General features: G+C 35.0%; 6 protein-coding genes across 9 annotated transcripts; 4 read left to right on the forward strand and 2 right to left on the reverse strand.

The window, feature by feature from the left end:
- The first annotated feature begins 248 nt into the window (after positions 1-248).
- On the forward strand, positions 249-1,422 carry Sys1 (Sys1 golgi trafficking protein). The gene is made up of 2 exons (XM_071698726.1): positions 249-603; positions 775-1,422. The coding sequence occupies exon 2, from the start codon at positions 870-872 to the stop codon at positions 1,350-1,352; it is 483 nt and encodes a 160-aa protein (XP_071554827.1). The 5' UTR covers positions 249-603; positions 775-869; the 3' UTR covers positions 1,353-1,422.
- A 372-nt stretch (positions 1,423-1,794) lies between these two features.
- On the reverse strand, positions 1,795-2,633 carry Nd-13a (NADH dehydrogenase (ubiquinone) 13 kDa A subunit). Its single transcript, XM_071698727.1, has 3 exons — positions 2,493-2,633; positions 2,075-2,251; positions 1,795-1,973 (listed from the first exon to the last, which is right to left on the reverse strand). Exons 1-3 carry the CDS (start codon positions 2,631-2,633, stop codon positions 1,908-1,910), a joined length of 384 nt encoding a protein of 127 aa, XP_071554828.1. The 3' UTR covers positions 1,795-1,907.
- Positions 2,634-2,663: 30 nt separating this feature from the next.
- Positions 2,664-6,506, forward strand: LOC139768495 (ceramide phosphoethanolamine synthase-like). Of its 2 annotated transcripts, none has more exons than XM_071698724.1 (4): positions 2,664-2,798; positions 2,952-3,783; positions 4,038-4,449; positions 4,732-6,506. In XM_071698724.1, exon 4 carries the CDS (start codon positions 4,841-4,843, stop codon positions 5,696-5,698), a length of 858 nt encoding a protein of 285 aa, XP_071554825.1. In that variant the 5' UTR covers positions 2,664-2,798; positions 2,952-3,783; positions 4,038-4,449; positions 4,732-4,840; the 3' UTR covers positions 5,699-6,506. The 2 variants fall into 2 exon arrangements, with proteins under 2 accessions (XP_071554825.1, XP_071554823.1); XM_071698722.1 differs by having other exon boundaries at positions 2,952-3,103; positions 3,614-3,783; positions 4,038-6,506.
- A 377-nt stretch (positions 6,507-6,883) lies between these two features.
- Positions 6,884-15,188, forward strand: Su(dx) (Suppressor of deltex). Of its 3 annotated transcripts, none has more exons than XM_071698717.1 (12): positions 6,884-7,294; positions 7,950-8,082; positions 8,725-9,153; positions 9,314-10,706; positions 10,780-11,011; positions 11,157-11,464; positions 11,547-11,789; positions 12,002-12,161; positions 12,262-12,536; positions 12,678-12,903; positions 12,987-13,083; positions 13,313-15,188. In XM_071698717.1, the coding sequence occupies exons 2-12, from the start codon at positions 8,025-8,027 to the stop codon at positions 13,483-13,485; spliced, it is 3,594 nt and encodes a 1,197-aa protein (XP_071554818.1). In that variant the 5' UTR covers positions 6,884-7,294; positions 7,950-8,024; the 3' UTR covers positions 13,486-15,188. The 3 variants fall into 3 exon arrangements, with proteins under 3 accessions (XP_071554818.1, XP_071554816.1, XP_071554817.1); XM_071698715.1 differs by having other exon boundaries at positions 6,885-7,294; positions 7,928-8,082; XM_071698716.1 differs by lacking the exon at positions 6,884-7,294 and adding an exon at positions 7,302-7,536 and having other exon boundaries at positions 7,928-8,082.
- Positions 15,189-15,773: 585 nt separating this feature from the next.
- Positions 15,774-17,733, reverse strand: LOC139768496 (uncharacterized). The gene is made up of 6 exons (XM_071698725.1): positions 17,545-17,733; positions 17,083-17,178; positions 16,884-17,005; positions 16,589-16,733; positions 16,233-16,513; positions 15,774-15,983 (listed from the first exon to the last, which is right to left on the reverse strand). Exons 1-6 carry the CDS (start codon positions 17,610-17,612, stop codon positions 15,865-15,867), a joined length of 831 nt encoding a protein of 276 aa, XP_071554826.1. The 5' UTR covers positions 17,613-17,733; the 3' UTR covers positions 15,774-15,864.
- A 287-nt stretch (positions 17,734-18,020) lies between these two features.
- On the forward strand, positions 18,021-21,377 carry Nprl3 (GATOR complex protein Nprl3). The gene is made up of 7 exons (XM_071698718.1): positions 18,021-18,243; positions 18,377-18,648; positions 18,906-19,001; positions 19,075-19,293; positions 19,675-20,008; positions 20,192-20,368; positions 20,810-21,377. Exons 1-7 carry the CDS (start codon positions 18,082-18,084, stop codon positions 21,182-21,184), a joined length of 1,635 nt encoding a protein of 544 aa, XP_071554819.1. The 5' UTR covers positions 18,021-18,081; the 3' UTR covers positions 21,185-21,377.
- The last annotated feature ends 343 nt before the right edge of the window (positions 21,378-21,720 follow it).

Below are 21,720 nucleotides of genomic sequence, written 5' to 3' on the forward strand. Positions count from 1 at the left end.
TTGTATAATGTATGTCTGCCCTTCTCTCCTCGCTCAAAGTTTGCCGAGTGCCGAGCGTACACGGACAGAGGAGGGGCTTACGCGACCAGTATATCCTTTCCATCTGAGTAGTTCGGACACGAACCATAGCACGGATACGAACCCATATATCGTTACCGAGCGTAACGACGTAGTTGACGTCCACTTTCTCAGAGGGCCTTATCGTGCACCCTGTGCTAGAGTCCCTATATAATAATTATATAGGGACTCTACCCTGTGCACAGCTGATTGGGTCTGGATGAGGTGACGAATGGTGACGAACAAACGTAAACTGTGTCTGTGATCAAATGCATTTCTGATGAAAACATCTTTACGTCTTGCATATTTTTTTATTTACGTCGATTTGACAGGGAAGACATTTCTATGATTTGGAACAAATGAGACTGATCGACGTCTTGCATCCAATGCTGTTGTGTGAGCTAATCATGCACAGCTATTTTCATATTATGTCTATGCTGTAATTCTATTTATACACGTCTTCCTTTCGTCTGTTATCATACTAAATGTATCTGGAAAAATTATTCAGATTGGATTGTACCTGTGTTTTGACTTTCGAGTCACAATGTAAGTATTATACTTGTATGGTAATATTCTAGCCTCAACATACCTGTCCACCAATATCTTAAATTATATATTTTGTGTGTATATTAGATATTGTTATGTTTTAACATTTAAATTTCACATTTCCTTCATTCTATTTCAACAATATATATGTAGTTGCTTCGTTATTTACAGATACTGGATTCAGAAGTCTAGAATGATGAAAGTTTGGGTGTATCTATTTAGAAGACTTTTATTTCTCGAATAGGTACCATTCCTAGTGCAAGAAAATGAATAATCTCTCTGGGCAATTTCGCAAAACAACATGGGATCCCATTCTCATAATTTCCCAGATAATCGCCGTGCAGACCGTTATGTATCTTTGCCTTGGATTCTGGATTTGGATTGTCGCATCGATATTGGGCTGGACAAAATCGTTGGATTATGTGTTTCAATATAAAGAGATACACGTTCGTGATTTTGGAGGGCAGCTAGTTATTGTTATGTTTGTCCTAAATGCCTTCGTAGGCGCTCTTGCATTATGGTGGCTAGTGCAAAGAACAAAATTATGCATGGACTTTGCGTGCACAGCCCATTGGATTCATCTGATCTGTTGTTGGGCATACAACGGAACTTATCCAACGTCTTTTAGCTGGTGGTGTTTAAATCTCGTGTCGTTAAGTATAATGTGTGTCTGCGGAGAATTCCTTTGTATGAGAACAGAACTGCAAGCTATACCTTTAAGTATGAACAGTCAAAAGACAGCCTTATGAGATGCGAATGCAGATGAAGTATGTGAGTTAAAGAAAGATGAATCTTGAATAAATCTTTTCAGTAAATATATTCTCGTCATTAGTGTTAAAATTTCTCTATTGCAATAAAACTTAAATTTGTTAAAACTATTATTTAAATCTTGAATGTGCGTTTAAAAGATGTTTCTTGTACATAAATGCAATCTTATGAAGATTAATACACATCTAAATCTCATTATTTGCATTTATAAAAAAGTATCTTTCACTGACTTTATTGGAGTATCAATAAATTTACTAAGTGCTACATGTTCAAGTACTTGTATTTTTGAATTTAGTATATACGTAGATTCAATTTATAAATTTATAAATGTTGAACAATATTTTTTAAAAAGAATTTAGTAAACAAATTCCCATCTTGACATCCAACTTGTGTATTAATTATTAAACGTTTATTCAAATATAATTGAGTTGCATTAGGTACCGGTTTTATTTTACATATTTATTGCAACAAACATCACATTCTAAAGTACACTTATAAATTAACAATTAATATAACTACTCATGTACAGTGATCGTCTAATGATGGTCCTCCTTATAAAAGCGCAGACCACAGTAGCCACAGATATGATTGCCTGGTTTATCCTGCAAAGGAAAGAATAAAATAAGTTTACCTTTCTTAGAAATAAAATTTGTTTTATTATAACTTAGCATGCTACTCATTTTAATATTAACACAAATCTTACCAGATTTATATAAACTTTAGGATGTCCAAGGGGACCTCCGCCACCGTCGCAAGCTACGATTCTATCTTTCTTGGGCGACGGCGGTACTTCATCTATCAATTCAATCGCCCAATTTTTGTTAACTTCCTTCGGCCTGTCCAGAAATCTTACTAGTCGATAATCGTCTTTCTCGAATACCTGATGAAGTGTGATAAGAAACGATTATTAAAGAGAGAAACAGTATTTATCAAAGAAGTCATGAAGGACAATACTAGAAAATGAGTTTACGGTTTATTTGGTAATCGATAAATAAATCAAATATATACTTTCATAAATATGTATCACTAGATCTGTGTGAATTTCGTTATTTGAACGAGCAGAATAATTTCCAATATTTTATATAAGGACTGTTTTGACGAGTGAACGAGGGACATCTCACCTGACCAGTATGAGTAACCTGAGTATCTCCTTCGTCCGCGGTTGCGTATGTGCGTTGCGCTATCGCGTCTATCGTGGATACATTTCCTCTGTACAATTTATTAAAAGACGCACATAAACCGTTGAGTTTTTTTGTTGCCATGTTTGATATATATTATTAATTATCAGCGATGACATTCAGTAACCCATTGAAATCTTTTAAGGGTGGACGGGTCACGGGAGTGATGATTTAATGCCTGATTGATCTTGGAGACCTCGCGTGGTGGAAGCCCAAGACTCCGGATGCAGGCCTGTCAACGCCGAGAAAGTAAATATCTAACTGGACATTGTTGTTTAGTGTTATTTTTAATCTCTCGATATTCAAATAGCATTTTAAAAAGTTCATATTCAACCTTGATATTTATGTCGCACACTTTTACGAGTTTTTTTTTACTGATACCATTGTTATTTCTTATTACAGTTGCGTCACCGTGAGCTCCGCAATTCATGTTGCATCGACTTAATCCCGGACCTTTTTGGAAAATCTGTTTACGCTGATAATAATTAAATAAGATATCGTCTCAAGTTTTGAAATTTTTGCGAAGAAAGGAGAAAAAGAAACCCCATAAGAAAGTTAAGAAACAAGAGAAAATTCCACATTTAACAATTAACTAATTTTGTTTTTAAAGACACAGAGAGAGGAACTTTCATTGAATTTTACAAAAGCTTGCTAAAATTATACGCGATCTCTCAAATAAATGTTTTATATTACGCCGTAGACTTTTTAAGTTCTTTTTTAATTGTTAAATTACATTAAAATATTTGTTGAAAATAAATATATATAATATAGATTTAAAATAGATTATATATAATATAGATTTAAAAAATTGCACAGGTATTCATGCATTTTAGACGAGAGATATACATCATCCACAAGTATATATTTAAAATACAAAAGACGAAATAGTGGATTATTTAAAATGCGACATACCAATTGATCCTCGCAATGTCTATTATAGTTTATAAAATAATTTACGTTCTAGTTTATACAATAATTTACATTTGTTGTTAATCTACCGAAAAAATCTTTCGAATATTTGAAGATATTGTTTAATTTAGCGTAACTTTGATCTTTTTTTTCAGAAACTTCAAATATTGTTACGTACACGTTTCTTGTGCTCTTCAGCATGTCTTGGAGAATCCCGCGGCAAGTGATGTGACCAATAAGCATTAGATATATCTTACTTGCAAACCAAGTCACGTTCGACTAGCGAAGTTATAAAACACGTATTACACGAAGAGCGCGCCAGTTCGTATGTACCATTTATTAAACGTACTTCTAATACGATGCTAATGCGCATTTACTTATAGTGGTTTGAATCAAAGTTCGACATTGTAAAATATTATAGATAGAAATATTCGTATAATCGTGTGTCGTCTTAATTCAACAAACACTCGAGTTTACAGAACGTTTAAGTTCTTCCGTCCGTATATACTGCAATTCTTGTGTGATAATGACACATTAGAACATGATCTATTCCTGTCTAATCTATCTCTGTACTTGCAGCGAAAATGTGTGTTCGGCCTGGATGACGCATTGACTTTAACATCGTAGTTTTTATCGCGTGATAGTAGTAGTTATCGATGCTTCGATAGTGCACACAGTTATCATGATAAATGTCTGAAGTCTGAATGCTTTCTTGTCTTGAGGTGGGAACTTGAAGAATTAATATGTATATTTATATATATACATGTTTTTATATACATATACGTGTATTGTGGATTTGAATATATCTAAAGAAGAAAACGAACGAAGAGGATTATCGAGAAAAATATCAACGGCAATTGATTAATGACGCTGAAAGGACTGGCGTGCACTTTTAAAAAACTTTGTCTTACACACACATACACATACATGTGCGTACGCTGGCACGCACACATATGGAGTTGGAGTCGAAACGTGCCGATAATTTTAAATGGTAAAAATAATATTCTACTATAACAAGATATTGGCTTATTATTGGATTGTCTTGATTAAATAAGAAAGATAACGATAATAAGCCATTGATTAAATTAAAAGTAACTATATACGATTTAATTCAATTAATGAAAGAAAGTATAAGATTAAAGGAGAGAAATTAAGTAGCGAGATTCTGATTTCCGAAGATGTTTTTGCCGACGTTCGTCAACAAAACATATTTGGCGTTTCTGCTACTGTTACCGCTATACTTCATCGGGATGGATCTGCTACTCTATTTCAGAGTGCAGAATTATGACATCCGCCCACGTGCGAACAACACACAGGCATTGCCGTATCGCTCGCCCATCCTCTGCGATCTGAATCCGATTTGCACGGTGACGGTGAAGGCCATGATGCTGGACCACCCTAATCATTATATCTTAAGTCCCCTGGCGTCCCTGGTGGATTATCTGCTGGGTATCAGTCGCTCTTGGACCTGGTTGACGCCGAATGCCATCAGCGTCTCCCACGTGATAATAGCCATGATCGGCGCCCGATGCATCGCGCGGAATTCTCTCTTCAGCAGGCAAGTGGGCGTCGTGTTGTTCCAAGTCAGGGCCTGGATGGACGATCTGGACGGGCACGTGGCGAGAACGAGACTCAATATCAAAGGCGAGAAGTCCGACGTCGGCTCCATCGGCTTCTTCGTGGATGGCATTTGCGACGCTCTCGGTTGCATCGCTCTCATAGTCGCGTTATTCGTCTTCCTGAGGCGCAACGCCAACGATTGCACCAATTACGAGCGACCCGTGCGAGCGCCGTTGCTACCGTCGCTGCCCCACAGTGCCGTCTCCTCCAACTCATACCGGAAATCGCCCCTGTATAATATGCTAATAGTGAGCTTGCATTTCTCCTTAATAAGCATCGCTTGGAACCGATACATATCCTTGTATCAGGATCTCCTGGAGATCGACAATAAAAACAGTCCTCCGATCGACCGGGAAGATTTCTACGATAGACAGACCGTTGTCTTCAGGAGTTCCGCCTTTTGGGTCATCACCCTCGTCTGGAAGATGTTCAACTTTCACGCGATGATGGATTACATGCTCCTGGCGATATTTCTGCCCGGAAATCTGCGATGTCGCATCCAGGAGTACGTCAGGCTTACATGGTGGCAGATACCCGCCATTCTGTCGGTGCTCACATTCATCAGCGAGCTTCATTATATTAACGCGTACGCTTACGTGAAAATATTAACGATGAATTAGAGTTAATTAGGGTTTCTTATTTTCTTCGGTATAGATTTGTCGTCTATGATAATTTATTGTTGTTACCGCGACGCGAATATTTCATGTTCTTGTTTTTTTATTGTAATTTCAATGACAATTGCTCAAAATCTTATCTCTAAATTGTTTTGAATTCTTGTTTTTCAAATGATAATTAATATAATTATATGATTAAAAGCTTTATTACATACAAGTTTTTTCTGTAACTTTAAAAATCTAATTTAAATATTTAATAATATTATTAATTTAATAATAACAATTTACATTATATATTAAGTTAGTCATAACTGTTATAATAACAATCAAGTAAATGGAAAATGTGCCAATACACGGTCAGGCTGGATCAGCTCTGTGCCTATATATAATGATATTTTTTGTGAATTTATGTACATTTTTCGCTTTGCAAACCATGCGCTGTTACTGTCAATCTTAAAATGCAGTTTGAAGTTGAAGCTAGAATAATATATAATCATATAATTTATGATGAATTTAACAACACAAATACTAATACGCATCTTTAATAATTTAAATTCTTTCGTTTTGTAAGAGAGGGAAAATAAGCTCTTCGATTAGAAAAAGAATCTGCATTAAAGAATTAAAGAATTTATGGAACTTCGTAATAATTTTGAATTTAAATCGAGGAAGTGCAAAGTAGTTTTTATGAAGAGACCGCCTGATTAATTTTTACTCCAACTTCGATCTAGCTTATATTAAAAATAATTTGTAAAGGAAGTGCGGGATGTTTAGTATGCTTTATAAATGGATAAATATACATTTTTCGCACATGAAATGGTCTCCGTATCTATTGACAGATGTATTTGTATCAAGCGCCATTTCTTTTAGTGACCTTAAGAGAAACGAAGTTGGCAGCATCAGCAATTTTCAATTTGCCAACCTCTGGCCAACTTCACATCGCTCTCCAGTCTCCGCTTTATATTAGAAAGAGAAGACAATACTGGTCAAGGTTTCTTTTCTCTTTCCAACGCGCAGTCTGTCAGCCGTAACGATTGACGTAGATAAAGACAGAAGTCAGTAAAGTCGAGGACGAGTGACTATTTTTATCTCTCTTTACCTCGAGAGGACCTTGAATGCTCGTTCTCTGTCGGCGCGAGTACAACCTGCTGAGCGCGGCCGTGCATCGCAGAACTTCTCTCTCTCTCTCTCTCTCTCTTTCTCTCACATGACTGAAATGCGTGCATTATATGGTGCGGTGTCGTACGGGTGAAAATAGCTCGCGTACATATGTACACATACATTTCGCACGAGGACCCATCGCACCGGATCGGAGTATCGGACGGCAGCGATTTTCAATCATGAGGGCCGTCGTCCGCGTCCGCGGTCGCTGTCGCGCTCTCGCGTGATACAAGAAAAGTGCTCCGCTCCGCGTTTGACGTATGAGAAGATGGTGACTGACCGATAGCGAGGCCTTTGATGATAACGCAAATCCCGAATATTTCCACTTGCTGCCGCGGCCGCGCAGCAAGATAAGAGATCCGTAATTGTCCGCAATCGTGCGAGGAATGGGCGGCGGGTCGTCGTCGAGGGTATCGTGAGCGTCGGTCCGACGCACCGATTACGGTTTGTATTCGCCGAGATATTGCTCATTGCATATTTGTTTCTCGCCTCGCCTCGATCGCGATTTCGCGATGCCGTGTGACGTGTGACAGCAGCACCCAGCACCTCGACGAGCCGTGAGTCGTGACTGTCGTGAGATCCATGAGATCGTGGTGATGACGGATCTCCGCGACGGTACCCTTTGTACGTACGTGGCTCGTGAACAGAATATTTTCAGCCGAAGGGAATTGGCCGTAGGCCGTTAGGTAAAGCTCGGCGAGAAGTCGCCGTCACGCATAGATCGCAGCAAAATATTCCACGATTTTGCTCCGCGAGCTTTTCAAAGTATTTCCTCGTTTTTATATTTGCTCGTATATTTGCTGGATTCGTCGAGACAAAATCGGACTGGATTGAACGTGTTATATAATTTATACTGCTGATTATATCGTTCCACAAAGTAACATAGATATAGCTTTATATATATGTATTTTTTTTTTCAAATGACATTTTCTCTGCTACTGGTATAAGTGAGATATGTGCGCCGATCATCACCAATTTTGGCAGCGAATTTTATCATATAAGTGTAGTACGTCTTACATAAGCGATATACATATTATAAATAATCCCAAGAAGTTAACCTATAAGTTGTACTTTCAGAATCCACTTGTGCACATTGCAGATATCGCAAGGGAGTGATTCAGTGAGAAAATTATGACCTCTTCAAAGTAATTTGAATCGCAATAAATTTCTTACAATGTCTCATTGCGAGGAAGATGCAGCGTCCCCTGGTTTTCACCAATTAAGCATCACAAGTAAGTCTTGTAGTCTTCCAGACGCGATAGGACATTCTCAAAATGTATATTGTTAACATTTATTTATTGCAAATGTTTTGTTGCATTAAAAGGAATATAATTGCACTAAAGAAGAATGTCTAAAAGAATTTTATAGTGAAAAGAGAAGCAGAAGGAAAAAGAAGGAATTTATAATATTACTCTGTGAACGCGACTATTATTATTTTTTGTCTTTCAAATTCTGTTCTTATCATACATGATCTTTGATCAGATGTGTTCTTATCTCAATTGTGTCTTTAGCGAATTGATATCAATTATCAGTTTGTTAGCTGTTACATATGCTGTGATATTTATTCATAGAAATACTGCAAGGATTGGATGAAGTAAACAATAATAGTTAACTTTCTTTTATTATATAAATGTTTTGTTCTATAACGTCTAATTCTTGTTGTACAAATGTATCTATTGAAAAGAATATATATAAAATAAATATGACAATTATTCATTTTTATTCGCATTTTTATAACAAATACAATTTATCTTCTATTAAATATTCAATGTTTTATATTTAAAAAATAATTTTAAAAAAATTTTTTTATGTTATAAATAGATACCAGGGTTGCACGATTGTTTTATCTACATTAATAATGATATTTATTCTAGTTGAAGGAGCGATACTGAGAAGTTCAACCTTTTTGAAGCCTAATCCATACATAGAGTTCTCAGTTGATGATAAAAGTCCTCGTAAAACTGAAGTGTCAAAGTCCACATATCAGCCAAAATGGAACGAGGAATTTACTATACTCGTTACACCATATTCACAATTGCATTTTCGATTACTTGACCATAGTACGTTTCGCAAAGATACATTGATAGGAGAAAAACGGATAAACCTGTTCCAAGTGTTATCGCATTATAATGGGAAACTAGAAAATTTAGAATTGACGTTTGATTTAATGAGCGAGAGCAAGCACGATTCTCAACTGTGTAAAGTCGGTGAATTGATTACGGTATTCGATGGACTTAGAATTGATACCACTAACGAGATACCAGTGAATGTTAATGAACCATCTTGCCAAATACAATCTGATGGTAAGAAAAATATAGTTAATACACAAAAAACGTTGGAAATTATATTAATATCTATAAAAGAAGTTTGTTTAAAAGAGAGATATTAAATACTACTACTGTATATCACAATACTCTTTTTTTTTCTTCTATTTTTTAAAAATATCAAATTGTATCATTTTAGGTGCCGCAAACGATACACTTAATAACCGAAGTATTCTCAATGGTGGAGTCCGTGCACGAATGAGATTACATAGTTCGGAGAATCTTGCACCGTCTATATATCGTGGTTTGACAAATATTCACCTTAGTCCCAGTTACAATGGTGGAAACAGTCAAGCAAACAGTAACAAAAATGTTGGACTTTCTACTACGATCCCAAGTGCGGATGGTACATCGAGTAGCAACGTTGGTAATAGCCCCAGCAGTAGCAGCCTTTCCACAAGTATCTTGGTGAACGGCCACGCGATTCCAATGGCCGATAAATCTATGATGTCGCCAGGAAACCGGCATGCCACGGACGTACGAACTTTCGCAGGTAGATCGACCGTTAAAGAGCAACCGTCGGCGTCGGCTAATTCATCGGAGGGCCGAGTGTACACATGGAGTAATTACAGCAACGTGGATCAATCCGCGATAGTCAAATCGGATTCACGTGGCCCGCTGCGATCAGAACAGTCTCCTTCAATAATACCTGGGCAACAGATTTGCGCGGATGTCCGTGGGATTCCTCGGCAAGATCAATCTATGCTTTCTAACATGGACAATTCCAGTGCTTCTCAAACAGATGCGAGTGCATCGTCACACGTGGACGCATGTGGCGGTACTGGTGCCCTACGGATAGAACAACCGATCGTCGCGGCTCTTCCAGATGGCCGTGTAATGACACGTTCGGAACAATCGACGAATGCTCTTTTAGCAGATGATCTGCATGATTTGCGCGGAGCGAGACAATCGGATCAGTCTGCAACCATTCGACGAACGAGTATGTCAAATGAGGATCAACGCGCGATGAGACAACAGTCAGAACAACCCACGAACATTCGTGTGACCGAGGATCTGGCACGGGGAATGAGGCAACCCGAGCAGTCCATGAGTGTTCGTGCGGGTGAGGATTTGCGCGCGATAAGACAGTCGGAGCAATCTACGAATGTTCGCCCGCAAGAAGATTTACGAGCTCCACGTGCGGAGCAATCGATGAATGCGGCGCCGCTTGTGGATCTACGTGTGGTACGCGAAACCGCATCGCGTAGTCAACAAAACGCGAGTGCCCCACTGACAGATAATCGTGCTGTAGTTTTTCGATCGGAACAATCAGCAGTGATCCCTCTCACTGATGGACGAACAATTCCTATTGTGGAACATATGTCTCCTATTGCGCTACCAGATTCTCGTTCCAGTATACCGCGAATTCCGCAGACCGCACCTTCATTGTCAAATCAATCCGTCGCTGCAGCCGTACCTGGGCAATCTGTGACGCAACCAGGATCCTCTGTAGTGCTCGCTGAAGATATCAGTCATTCCGAAGAACCGCTACCGCCCGGTTGGGAAATGAGATACGACTTATATGGGAGAAGGTAATATGTCGACTAAATGTCATAAAAATTTATGAAATTTTTATCTCTGTCTTATATCTCTCCATGCTATTAGATACTATGTCGATCACAATACCCGAAGCACATCTTGGGAGAGACCACAGCCTTTGCCTCCTGGATGGGAAGTTCGTCGAGATCCAAGAGGTAGAATTTATTACGTTGATCATAATACAAGAAGCACCACGTGGCAAAGGCCAAATACGGAACGATTGCAACATTTCCAACATTGGCAAGGTGAAAGACAATATGTCGTTCAACAAGGCAATCAAAGATTTCTTTATCCTCAGGTAATCAGACCGATTGATCTATAAAGAGATAAAATAATAATAAATATGATTTTTTACTGTTTAAATTATTTTAATATAAGAAAACTAAAGTAGATTCTGTAAAATTTATACTAATTTCATTATATATATTATATTATTGGCATAGGCGCACGGTAGTCAAGCTTCTTCCTGCCCATCGACGTCTATAGTTGATGACGACGACGCTCTGGGACCATTACCGGCTGGTTGGGAAAAACGGAAACAACCAGAAGGAAGAGTTTATTATGTAAATCATAAGAACCGTACTACGCAATGGGAGGATCCTCGAACGCAAGGTCAAGAAACTGGAATGGACGAACCACCATTGCCGGACGGCTGGGAAATACGATTAACAGAAGATGGAGTTCGATATTTTGTGGATCACAATACTCGAACAACAACATTTCAGGATCCGAGACCTGGTGCGCCCAAAGGGTTAGTATTAAATATATTACGTCAAGCTACGCGCGCCTAGTGCAAAATAAAACATAATAACTATCCTGTTTTTCTTGTGCAGCCCGAAAGGCGTTTATCGCGTTCCGAGAGCATACGAAAGATCATTCCGATGGAAACTGTCTCAATTCCGATTCTTGTGCCAGACTAATGCGCTGCCTAATCATATTAAGATTAGTGTTAGTCGGCAGACATTGTTTGAAGATTCTTATCATCAAATAATGAACGCGGAAGCTTTTGCACTAAGACGGCGATTATATATAATATTTAAAGGAGAGGAGGGTCTGGATTATGGAGGTGTATCTAGGTATGATATACAAATATATAATAAACTTATTGATAGAGGAAAAGAAAGAAGAGTACCTACGTTATATTGTACTGTCAGATGTTAATTTTTTTGCTACATAGAGCCACTATCGTGTAATCATACATTCACTTTGTACGAAAAGCCATAGTAGCGCATCTATATAGCGTTCCTTATCTGCTGTCGTGAAGAAATTAAACACTTCTAATTTTCAGGGAATGGTTTTTCTTATTAAGCCATGAAGTTTTAAATCCGATGTATTGCCTATTTGAGTATGCCAATAAAAGCAATTACAGTTTACAAATAAATCCAGCGTCGTACGTCAATCCTGACCATTTGCAGTATTTCAAATTTATAGGAAGATTTATTGCAATGGTATGTTTATGGTATTTTACAAATGAGAATTTCTGTTTCTTTTTTCGTACTATATTATATGAAGAAAACTATATACAAATTACTTTTCTTGTTCTTTCAGGCTCTTTATCATGGCCGATTTATATATAGTGGATTTACAATGCCCTTTTATAAGCGCATGTTGAATAAAAAATTAGTAATGAAGGATATAGAATCCATCGATCCGGAATTCTACAAATCCCTCGTATGGATAAAAGAAAATAACATCGATGAATGTGGCCTAGAATTATATTATAGCGTGGATTTTGAGATTCTTGGTCAAGTGATACATCACGAGTTGAAGGAAGGTGGTGATAAAGTTAGAGTAGGTGAAGACAATAAGGAAGAATACATCAGGTATATCGCTTCGTAATAGAGATGATTGTAATTTAGAAAATTATAAAAAGAAAGAAAATTGCATGTGTGCGTATGCGCGCGCGTGTATACGCATGCACGCATTTGCAAAGAGATAAGTTTTCACTCGTGAATATTCAACAGGTTGATGACAGAGTGGAGGATGACAAGGGGTATAGAGGAACAAACAAAAGCATTTTTAGAAGGCTTTAATTCAGTCGTGCCACTTGAGTGGCTCAAATATTTCGATGAACGTGAACTGGAGCTAATGCTTTGTGGTATGCAGGAAATAGACGTTGAAGACTGGCAGCGCAATACTATTTATAGACATTACACTCGTAACAGTAAACAGATTCTCTGGTTTTGGCAGGTACGATTCTTAATGTCATTACATCAAACTTTATTGCAATTATGTCCAATGTCACGTTCAAATATGCGCTGTTTGTGTTTTAGTTTGTGACGAGAACAGATAGTGAAAAAAGAGCTAGATTGTTGCAGTTTGTAACTGGTACTTGTCGTGTACCGGTTGGTGGATTTGCCGAACTGATGGGTAAGTTACAAAGAAACAAGATTACTTTTTCTATTGAAAATGATGATAGGTTGTCTATCCTATTTTATAAATATGGATTTGATAAGAAAATTGGTAAAGAGATTATTAATTGAAAAATAAACTGATTAATATTATTATTTACTAATTTAAGAATTGATAATTAAGAAAGTTTGATGTCTTTTAATAATAATATGGATTTTGTGCTATATTATATTACGTTGTATTACAGGGAGCAATGGGCCGCAAAGATTTTGTATAGAAAAATTCGGAAAAGATACCTGGCTACCAAGATCACATACCTGTTTCAATAGACTAGATTTGCCACCTTACAAAAGCTACGACCAATTAGTAGAGAAACTCAACTACGCAATTGAAGAAACGGAAGGTTTTGGCCAAGAATAATTGCAAACATATTAATTAATGATCAATGTGGTAGGTACACTACATTTCTGTACGATTAGTGGATGACAAAAACAAAATTTAACGTAGTGTCAGAAACAGATATAAACGATTCTATGCTACATTCGAAATCTGTTTGAGGCAGCTATAATTAACATTGTAAAAGTTGCAAATAATTGAAAATGTGTATAGATATATTGTTCCAAAAATTTGTATGAAATGTCGTAAATTATATGCAAATAATGTAATAATCTATACCACTATTATAATTTATTCCAACATATTTCATATTTTATCGACATTTTTAACTTAATCATAGACATTGAATAGAAATAAGAGATTGCAAGTTACTAATAAGATATACAATTTATAATAAAATTAACAATAATATAAAAACACATTAAGAATATAGGTGAAAATGTACAATTTAATGTTTCTTTGTAGCATATATACATATATATATATCAATTAAAAAAATTATTTTAATATCTAGAAATTAGTTTTTGTCTTTATTAAAAGGAGGCATTTGTACCATTTAATGTTGCAGTCCAATTTAACATGATTTACCTACTTATATTGTTACAATTTGTACAAGTCAATTCTCTGTACGAAGAAAATAGAAATTTATATTATGTAATACTTTCTACTATATATTTTAATATTTGAACGCCTAAATACAGAATTTAAAAATTTGTCTTCATAATATATAGTGTACATATGAAATTTATAAATATGCGTAGACACACACATACACACACACATACAGAGAGAAAGAAAAGAAAGTTCTAAAATTTTTTGCGAATAAAAATGTACAGCAAAAAGATTCTTGAAAAATTAAATAATAAAAGTTTTTTTAATTTTATCGATTTGTTCTGTCATTTATTCATTCTTTAATTAGACCGCAAAAACTACTGCTCGAAATAAAAAACGACAAATACTTTTATTATTTAATTTTTTAAGAATTCTCTTACTGTTTTGATTCGCGAATTTTGGAACACGTTATATATATAATATTTTATAGACGATTAACAATTTTATGTTTTATCCTAGGAAGATTAGAACAGAAGTGGCTATAGTTATTTCTTTATATATAACATAGCGAATATTAATAATTGTACTGGTTTAGATATACATTATGAATATTTGCTATATACAAACGGCCAATTTTATTGTGGAAAGAAATTTCCGGATATTTTTATTGTTGGATGTGTATTCCTCACGTTTGTATTGTCATTTATTTTGAGACTTATCGATACATTGCATATTATCTCACAAATACAATATGAAATTATCTAAAAATATTATAGTAAATATTTTTCGCTGTATTTATAATAATGAAATATTTTGGAAATCCTGCGATTGTAATCAGAAAATTGTGCATTTGTTTCTAACTAATATTTTATGTATATACATAACATTTATGCGGTATAATCACAATTATTTGTGTATTACTGCACATTGATTCATAATGTATTGAATATTATTTAATTATCCATAAGAGATACCTGGATTTATTGAGATTGATCAGTGTGTAACATTTATTTAAGTGTCGAGGTAATAAGTAATAAAAATACATGCTGCATAAAATGTTGAATATGTTGCTATGACAGCAATATATTAATATTTTTGATAGAGCATGTTTGTTTGTTTTTTATGTTCTTGTATAATATATCTATTCATATAAATATATTTATAGGTAATATGAATTCTCAGTGCTTTATTGTATGCACGCATCTTTTATTGTTTTTCTCACATTCTGATATTCTGGCTGTTTTTAACAAAAAAGGGAGATACAATATAATTGGATCTCCCTCGATCTCTCATTAGACAAAATTCGGAGAAAATAATGCAATTTAGAAATCGTATGCACGCGCGGTATTATAAAAATTTTTATGTATAAATCGAATTTGTTGTTGCCTGTACAAAGAATTGCGTAATTAATATTTTTGTATTTAATATTATACTTCGCGTGTGTTCAAAAAGGAATCTTGTCTCAAAACATTTATATTAAAAATCAATATTTTAAAATAAATGCAAATGCGATACATAGTACTATGATTAATATCAGACATTTGAGATTCACATAATACAAGGTTAAATCTTTAACATCGAGCCACTTATTTCTATTTTATATTTCTAAGTGAGACGATTCGGTTGTGTAAATTTGAAAATATTTTTTTGCATAAATTATGAATTTTATTAACACATGTATGTATATATTAAATGTGTACAGAATATTCCATCAAATAAAGCAAACTTAACGGTTAAAAATTAAAGAAGTGCTTCTATCATCGATTTAATTTAATTTATTGGTACTCATACACTACACGGGTATGTTTTATATATTAGGAATTAACACTATGACTTTTCTTTATCTACTTGTTATAATTTCGGATTGGGACCGAAAAACGTTTCCCATGGAAAACGATTAAGAATCGAATCTTGACTATTCACGTTATCTTTTGCAGATTTCCACTTTTGAGTAAAATCCTTCAGTTCACCTGTAATTAAAAAATTTTCAAATTAGATGCTTGCCATTACTCAGTTATACAATATCAATTAATGAAGTTTGTATAACAATTTTTCTCTAATTTTTATAATAGCAATAAAATTTAGTTATTTGTCACAATTGAGTCTCAAATGAACATACATAAATTTTTAAATGAGCACAATATTAAGAACTATATATATATAATTATATGTTTTTATTCATAACTATTATATTCAGTATATCCTTCATAGATACTTACTTTCATCCATATTAATCAAATCTTCGGATCTTGTTTCAATACCATTTTTATCTTTTTTTATAGTAACAACATATGTTTTATCGCCTATTTCCTTTGAAATGATCGTCTGCTCATTACCTTCAGTATCTCTGATTACTTGCTTTTTTTCTACAGTTCCATCAGGTCTACGTATAATCTCCTTTCTAACAGATCTTCCAATTGAGAAATTACTTGGTACGGAAGATTTTTTCGTTTCCATATTTCCTTTATTCCACATCTTTGAAAATTCTTCTGCAGAAACTCTATAAAATGAATTATATATAAACACTCATCTGAGATATACAATAAAAAATTAAAGAATGATATTGCAGTTGTACCTTCCATCTAAATCTGTATCTATTTTCTCTTCAAATGGTACATCTGTGATAGCAAATGTATCGGGCTCAGGTTTCAGCAACTTGTCTCGCAAATTGCTATCCTTTTCAGGTGCAGCAAATGGTAACGCTGCAATGGCTTTATCATCTACAAGAATTGTTTTCTTACTTGGAACAATATATTAACAAGTTCTTATAAATAAGAAAACTTTGATAATCAGAAGAAAATTCTGAGTATCACACTTTTATTCATAAATGAAGCATGTAGAATGATGAATTTTCCATCGGACGAACATACCAAAAGGAATATTACTAAAATTAAAAAAATTTTTCAACATGTTGTCAATCTGGGATTCAAAGTACATCGTCATTTCGAGTGGGTCGCTAAAGATGTTAAACTGTAAACCGCTCTCAGGATGCCTGGAAAACAAAGATTAAAATTATATTTAAAATTCACTGAAAATGTCTCCCGACTATAAAAGTATTCGTTTCTTTACCGAAAGTTGTCTATATCGTCATCGTCGTCGTCATCTTCATCACTTTGCCAAATTGGATTCCGAAAACGTTCTCGGTGCAAATCATGCTCGCCAAATCTGAAATATATACCAATAGACTGTAATCTAAAATTGCTGATGCAACGTATCGTGGTCTTGGAAGTTATATATTTTCTTTGCGAGCCACATTTATCAAAAGCCAACTCCACATTAAAAAAAAAATTTTTTTGAGCAATTTCAGCACTACTGACAGCAAAATTCTTGCATATTTTCTAACCTTCAAATACACCACCTCTAGCATTTAATTACTGTTTTTAGAGTATCGAGCGGTGAGTTTTGTCTTTCAAATCTTCATTTTTATACAAAAAGACATAAAATGAGTGTAGTTGCATCAAAATAAACTGAGAGACACATAAACTTAACGTCTATATACATATACATGTTTTTCATAAAGCATGTTCTTACCCGTTTGTACCAGGCTCATTGCGACGTCTCACACCGAGGAAATTTCGGAAAAAATCGAAAAATGACATTTTCGAAGCAATTAGCGATTATATAGCGACAGCGCAAATAAATATCAAAATACCATGACCTAGTGTAAAAAATTGCATCATGTTTGTTTCGACGCATGCGTAAATTATTGCGAAATTATCACATCATGATCACTACCATAGACTATAGACCATGGTGTAAGTAGACACCATGTCTATTTACACCATGGCTGGCAAACCTGCAGAAGAAATAATGGACGCATTCAGCAGGGCTGCGTTCGCTGCGTTCGAGAACCACGCTCTTCGGAAAAATTGATTGGTCTATTTCCTTATGCAGATGTGTATGGACCAATCAATTTTCTTATGCTTACGCATTATGCGTTGTGCCGAAGTGTGTGCTCCCCGCTTTAATATCTGGGAACAATCCTTCTATACTCGTCTTATATTCTTTGATTATACATACATCACTTAACCTAGTGCATTGTTTATATTTTATTGTCGGTTGAATAATATGGGTATCCATCCATTAAGTATAATTTTAGTAAAAAGCGACAGTAAAGGTGACAGATTGTTATTTCGATATCCACATATGACTAACCATGTAAGAGATTCTAATCAGTGTACGAAACGAAAGAATCCTTATTCGTTGACCAATACGGAAGATTTATTGCAGGTCTTTGTTTTTATTTAAACAATGTATAATATTTTCGTGAAAATTTTTTTGTAGGCCACTTTTTAAAAAAAAATTCCTTTTTTAAATGTATAATGATTATTAATTTGGTAATATGTTGTATTTCATTCAACAGTCTTTGCCGTTTCCGACGTCAAACATAAGTAATGGAAATTTAACTGGTTTAACGGATGAAGTTCTCTCTACTTTATTCGCTGTAAAGCCAGAATTATGTGAACAGAAATTTGAATTAAAAGTAAATGATGTTCGCTTTGTTGGACATCCAACTTTGGTTCCATCTCGTGGCTTAAAGGAAGTAAACTCCTCTATGCTTTTCAATATAGTTTTTGCACTACAAGCACAAGCGAGTCATTCGATAGTAAAGTGTTACTATGATCTAAGCAAAAGGTAACATAATATTTCGGCATATGCGTAAAGAGTGTTTATAAAGGCCTGTGTCCACGATGCTAGAACTTGGTCCAAGTTCTTGGACCAAGGAAAAGTTATTAAAACTTGGAATCGTAGACACACTGAACTTGGATGCAAAACTGGTGTGTCCACGATCCAAGTTTCAGTAACTTTTCCTCGGTCCGAGAACTTGGACCAAGTTCTAGCATCGTGGACATAGGCCTTAACATATGGAAGTAGCATTTAGATGTGTTTAGATTAGGCATAGCATTGAGACACGAAGAAAAAAGATGTGGTTTTTTAACCGACGAAATAAAGATAATGGTATCGACACACGATGAGATTGCTGGAAGGTGAACAACTTAACTATTCATTTATTCTTTTTTAGTTGATAGCCATGTTTTATTTTAAACTATATACTTTTAGATCTGAAGGTGAAAGTGACTGCGATGAATCACCATATGAGTTAATCCTTCAAAGAAGCTCGTTGGCACGTGGTTTAAAGTCCGTGTTTAGCAATCTTAGCTCTTCTGGCATCGTCAATATTATGATTAACAAATGGATCCAAGTACGCTTCTGTCTTCCGCAAAAAGTTCATCAATCACATAAAAAAGGACTACTTATAGATCCCGAGATTATAGACAGGTTTGTTAAATAACATTGTTATATCTCAAATACGAGATATATCAAGTACATCCGTGCGAATAAAGAAATTTTATTATAGTAGTTAACTCTACACAGAAAATTTTATCTTTACATCTTTACAAGAAATGGTACATTTAACCGATCTTTTGTATGCGAAACTTTTCAATGATTATATTTAAAATTACGAGTATATATATATTGAAATTTTTTATTTTCAATTCTGAGATTTTATTCCGAGGGATATTCCTGATTTCCAGTTTCACTACGCGTGTGTGTGTGTGTGTGTGTGTGTGTGTGTGTGTGTGTGTGTGTGTGTGTGTGTGTGTGCATCCGTGTGCGCCACTTTAAATATATTTATATAACGCTGAATCTGTTTTACAGGTGTTTGAACAGTTTAAGACCTTATCATGGCATACTCTTGTTAACTGAGCCATTGGACTTGTTAGAATCTTTGCAAATAGATTGTTCTCCCGCACTTAAACGTTTGATTCAGATGTACAATCCATTAAAAAGTTTGCAGACTTTAGCCGCAGACTCGGATCTGACACTCGCGCAAGTGTTTCAGCTAGCTGGTCATTTAGTTTACTGGGCAAAAGCTACAATAATTTATCCACTTTGCGAAAGCAATGTTTATGTTGTCTCCCCCGATGCTGTTTTGACTAGCCAGTTGCTAGATTCTTTCTCCGAACACTTCCCAGGAGTTTGCTTACTTCAAGTATATACACCATAGTTATTTTCACACATTCTCTGATGTTTTGCATCTATTTATATTACATATTAATTTTAAAATTTTTTGTCTTTTTTTTTACTTTAAAGTGAATAATGTGTAACCTAAATAGTACCTAATTATTGAATTACTGGTAAAACTTTGTGAATATTATATTTTGTACGTTTTCAGGTAATCAGTGATTTCTCCCTACCAACTTCAATTAGCCAAAAGCTGAATCCTTTGAGCCAGCCGCAACAGCAAACGCAATTAGTAAAGATAATCATATGGCTATTAAAAAATCATTTGCTTCTACAATTGCACACATATGTGCGATACGTACCAACGGTATATGGCCGTTTATCATTGGTAAGTCACAATGTATAAGTTATTAGTGAAATATAAATAGCTATTATTTGGTATATTTACATTAGCAAAATTGATCGAAATTGAAATAGTAAAAGAAATAAATTCCGCGATCTAATTTCAACGATCTGTGTAAGAGACTATATTGAGATCTCAAAATCTTGGGTACTCGCAACTCGTGCGTTCGCGTAAAAGAGTCACGGTGCGGTTTCGCTTCGCGTGTACTACCGTGTCTCTTGATAGTCTCTTGCACGGACTGAACGTAATATTGGTAATAATTCTATGGTAAATCAATCGCGTGTGATTCTATTATAAATCAATCATAACGACAGTGGTGAAGGAAAAGAAAGAGGGAGAAAAGAAAGATTGTCATGACTCGATCTTATTTATTATGTAATACATATTTCAGTCTCATTAAGCCTTTTTTTTAATACTTAATATTAGGATACACAGGACCAACAAACACATGATACAAGTGCAAGAATAGAAGAAAGCGAAAGCATATGGAGTTTGAATGAAACGCCAAAAGGAACGCCTACCGAAATCAAAGAGGAGTTATCGCTAGCGGATAAGGAGGATGCGTTATACGACTTTCAATCGGAAGATTATGATATTCCTTCCGATGACAGGAAATTACTCGATAGACTGTGCCGTCTTGGCTATTTTGACGGAGATTATCACTTAGAGGAGATTATGTATTTAGAAAATATTCGTAGATCCCAGTTGTTGCAACTTCTGGATAAGTTTCGAGATGTATTAATGACTTCCGAGTGCGAAGATCCCGCCATAGCACTCTTTTATAGCCGATTAGGTACTTGATTCTAATTATATACAATAATATATACAGAGAAAGTAATCAAGAGAGTTATTTCAAACGGAATAACTTTTTTTTCCCCGATTAAAAGATGCGAACCAAAAATGTTACAAACATAATTTGTATAATTGTAATTATAGCCCGGCTATGATGCTTATTATTTTAGGAATTTTTTTCAAATAAAGAACATTTTTGCTATTCCTGTATGCTATCTTATCTGCTACCTGTCGCAGCGAGTTTAGAAATATTTGAAACGATCGCAAAATTGAGTTTTTACTCTAGTTTCTTTACTCTTTTTAATATAAGAGTTATTTAGATGTTGTTATTCGTTTTTACTTGTTTTTGCATATACTGTATATTTATACGACACATTTTTATACAACCATCTTACAGATAAATCGCTATGCATTACTTTTTATATCTACTTGAATTATAAAACTTTATATGTTACGAAAAGTTTTATTTATCTTTTCTCTTACAAAACTCACAATAAAAGTCACAAGACTTTTACTTAACGTGCTTATTCTATGGTAATAATCTG

The sequence above is a fragment of the Temnothorax nylanderi genome, unplaced genomic scaffold (genome assembly GCF_030848795.1).
Source record: "Temnothorax nylanderi isolate EJ_2023f unplaced genomic scaffold, tnyl_v1.0 TNYL_tig0016_pilon, whole genome shotgun sequence".
Lineage (NCBI taxonomy): Eukaryota > Metazoa > Arthropoda > Insecta > Hymenoptera > Formicidae > Temnothorax > Temnothorax nylanderi.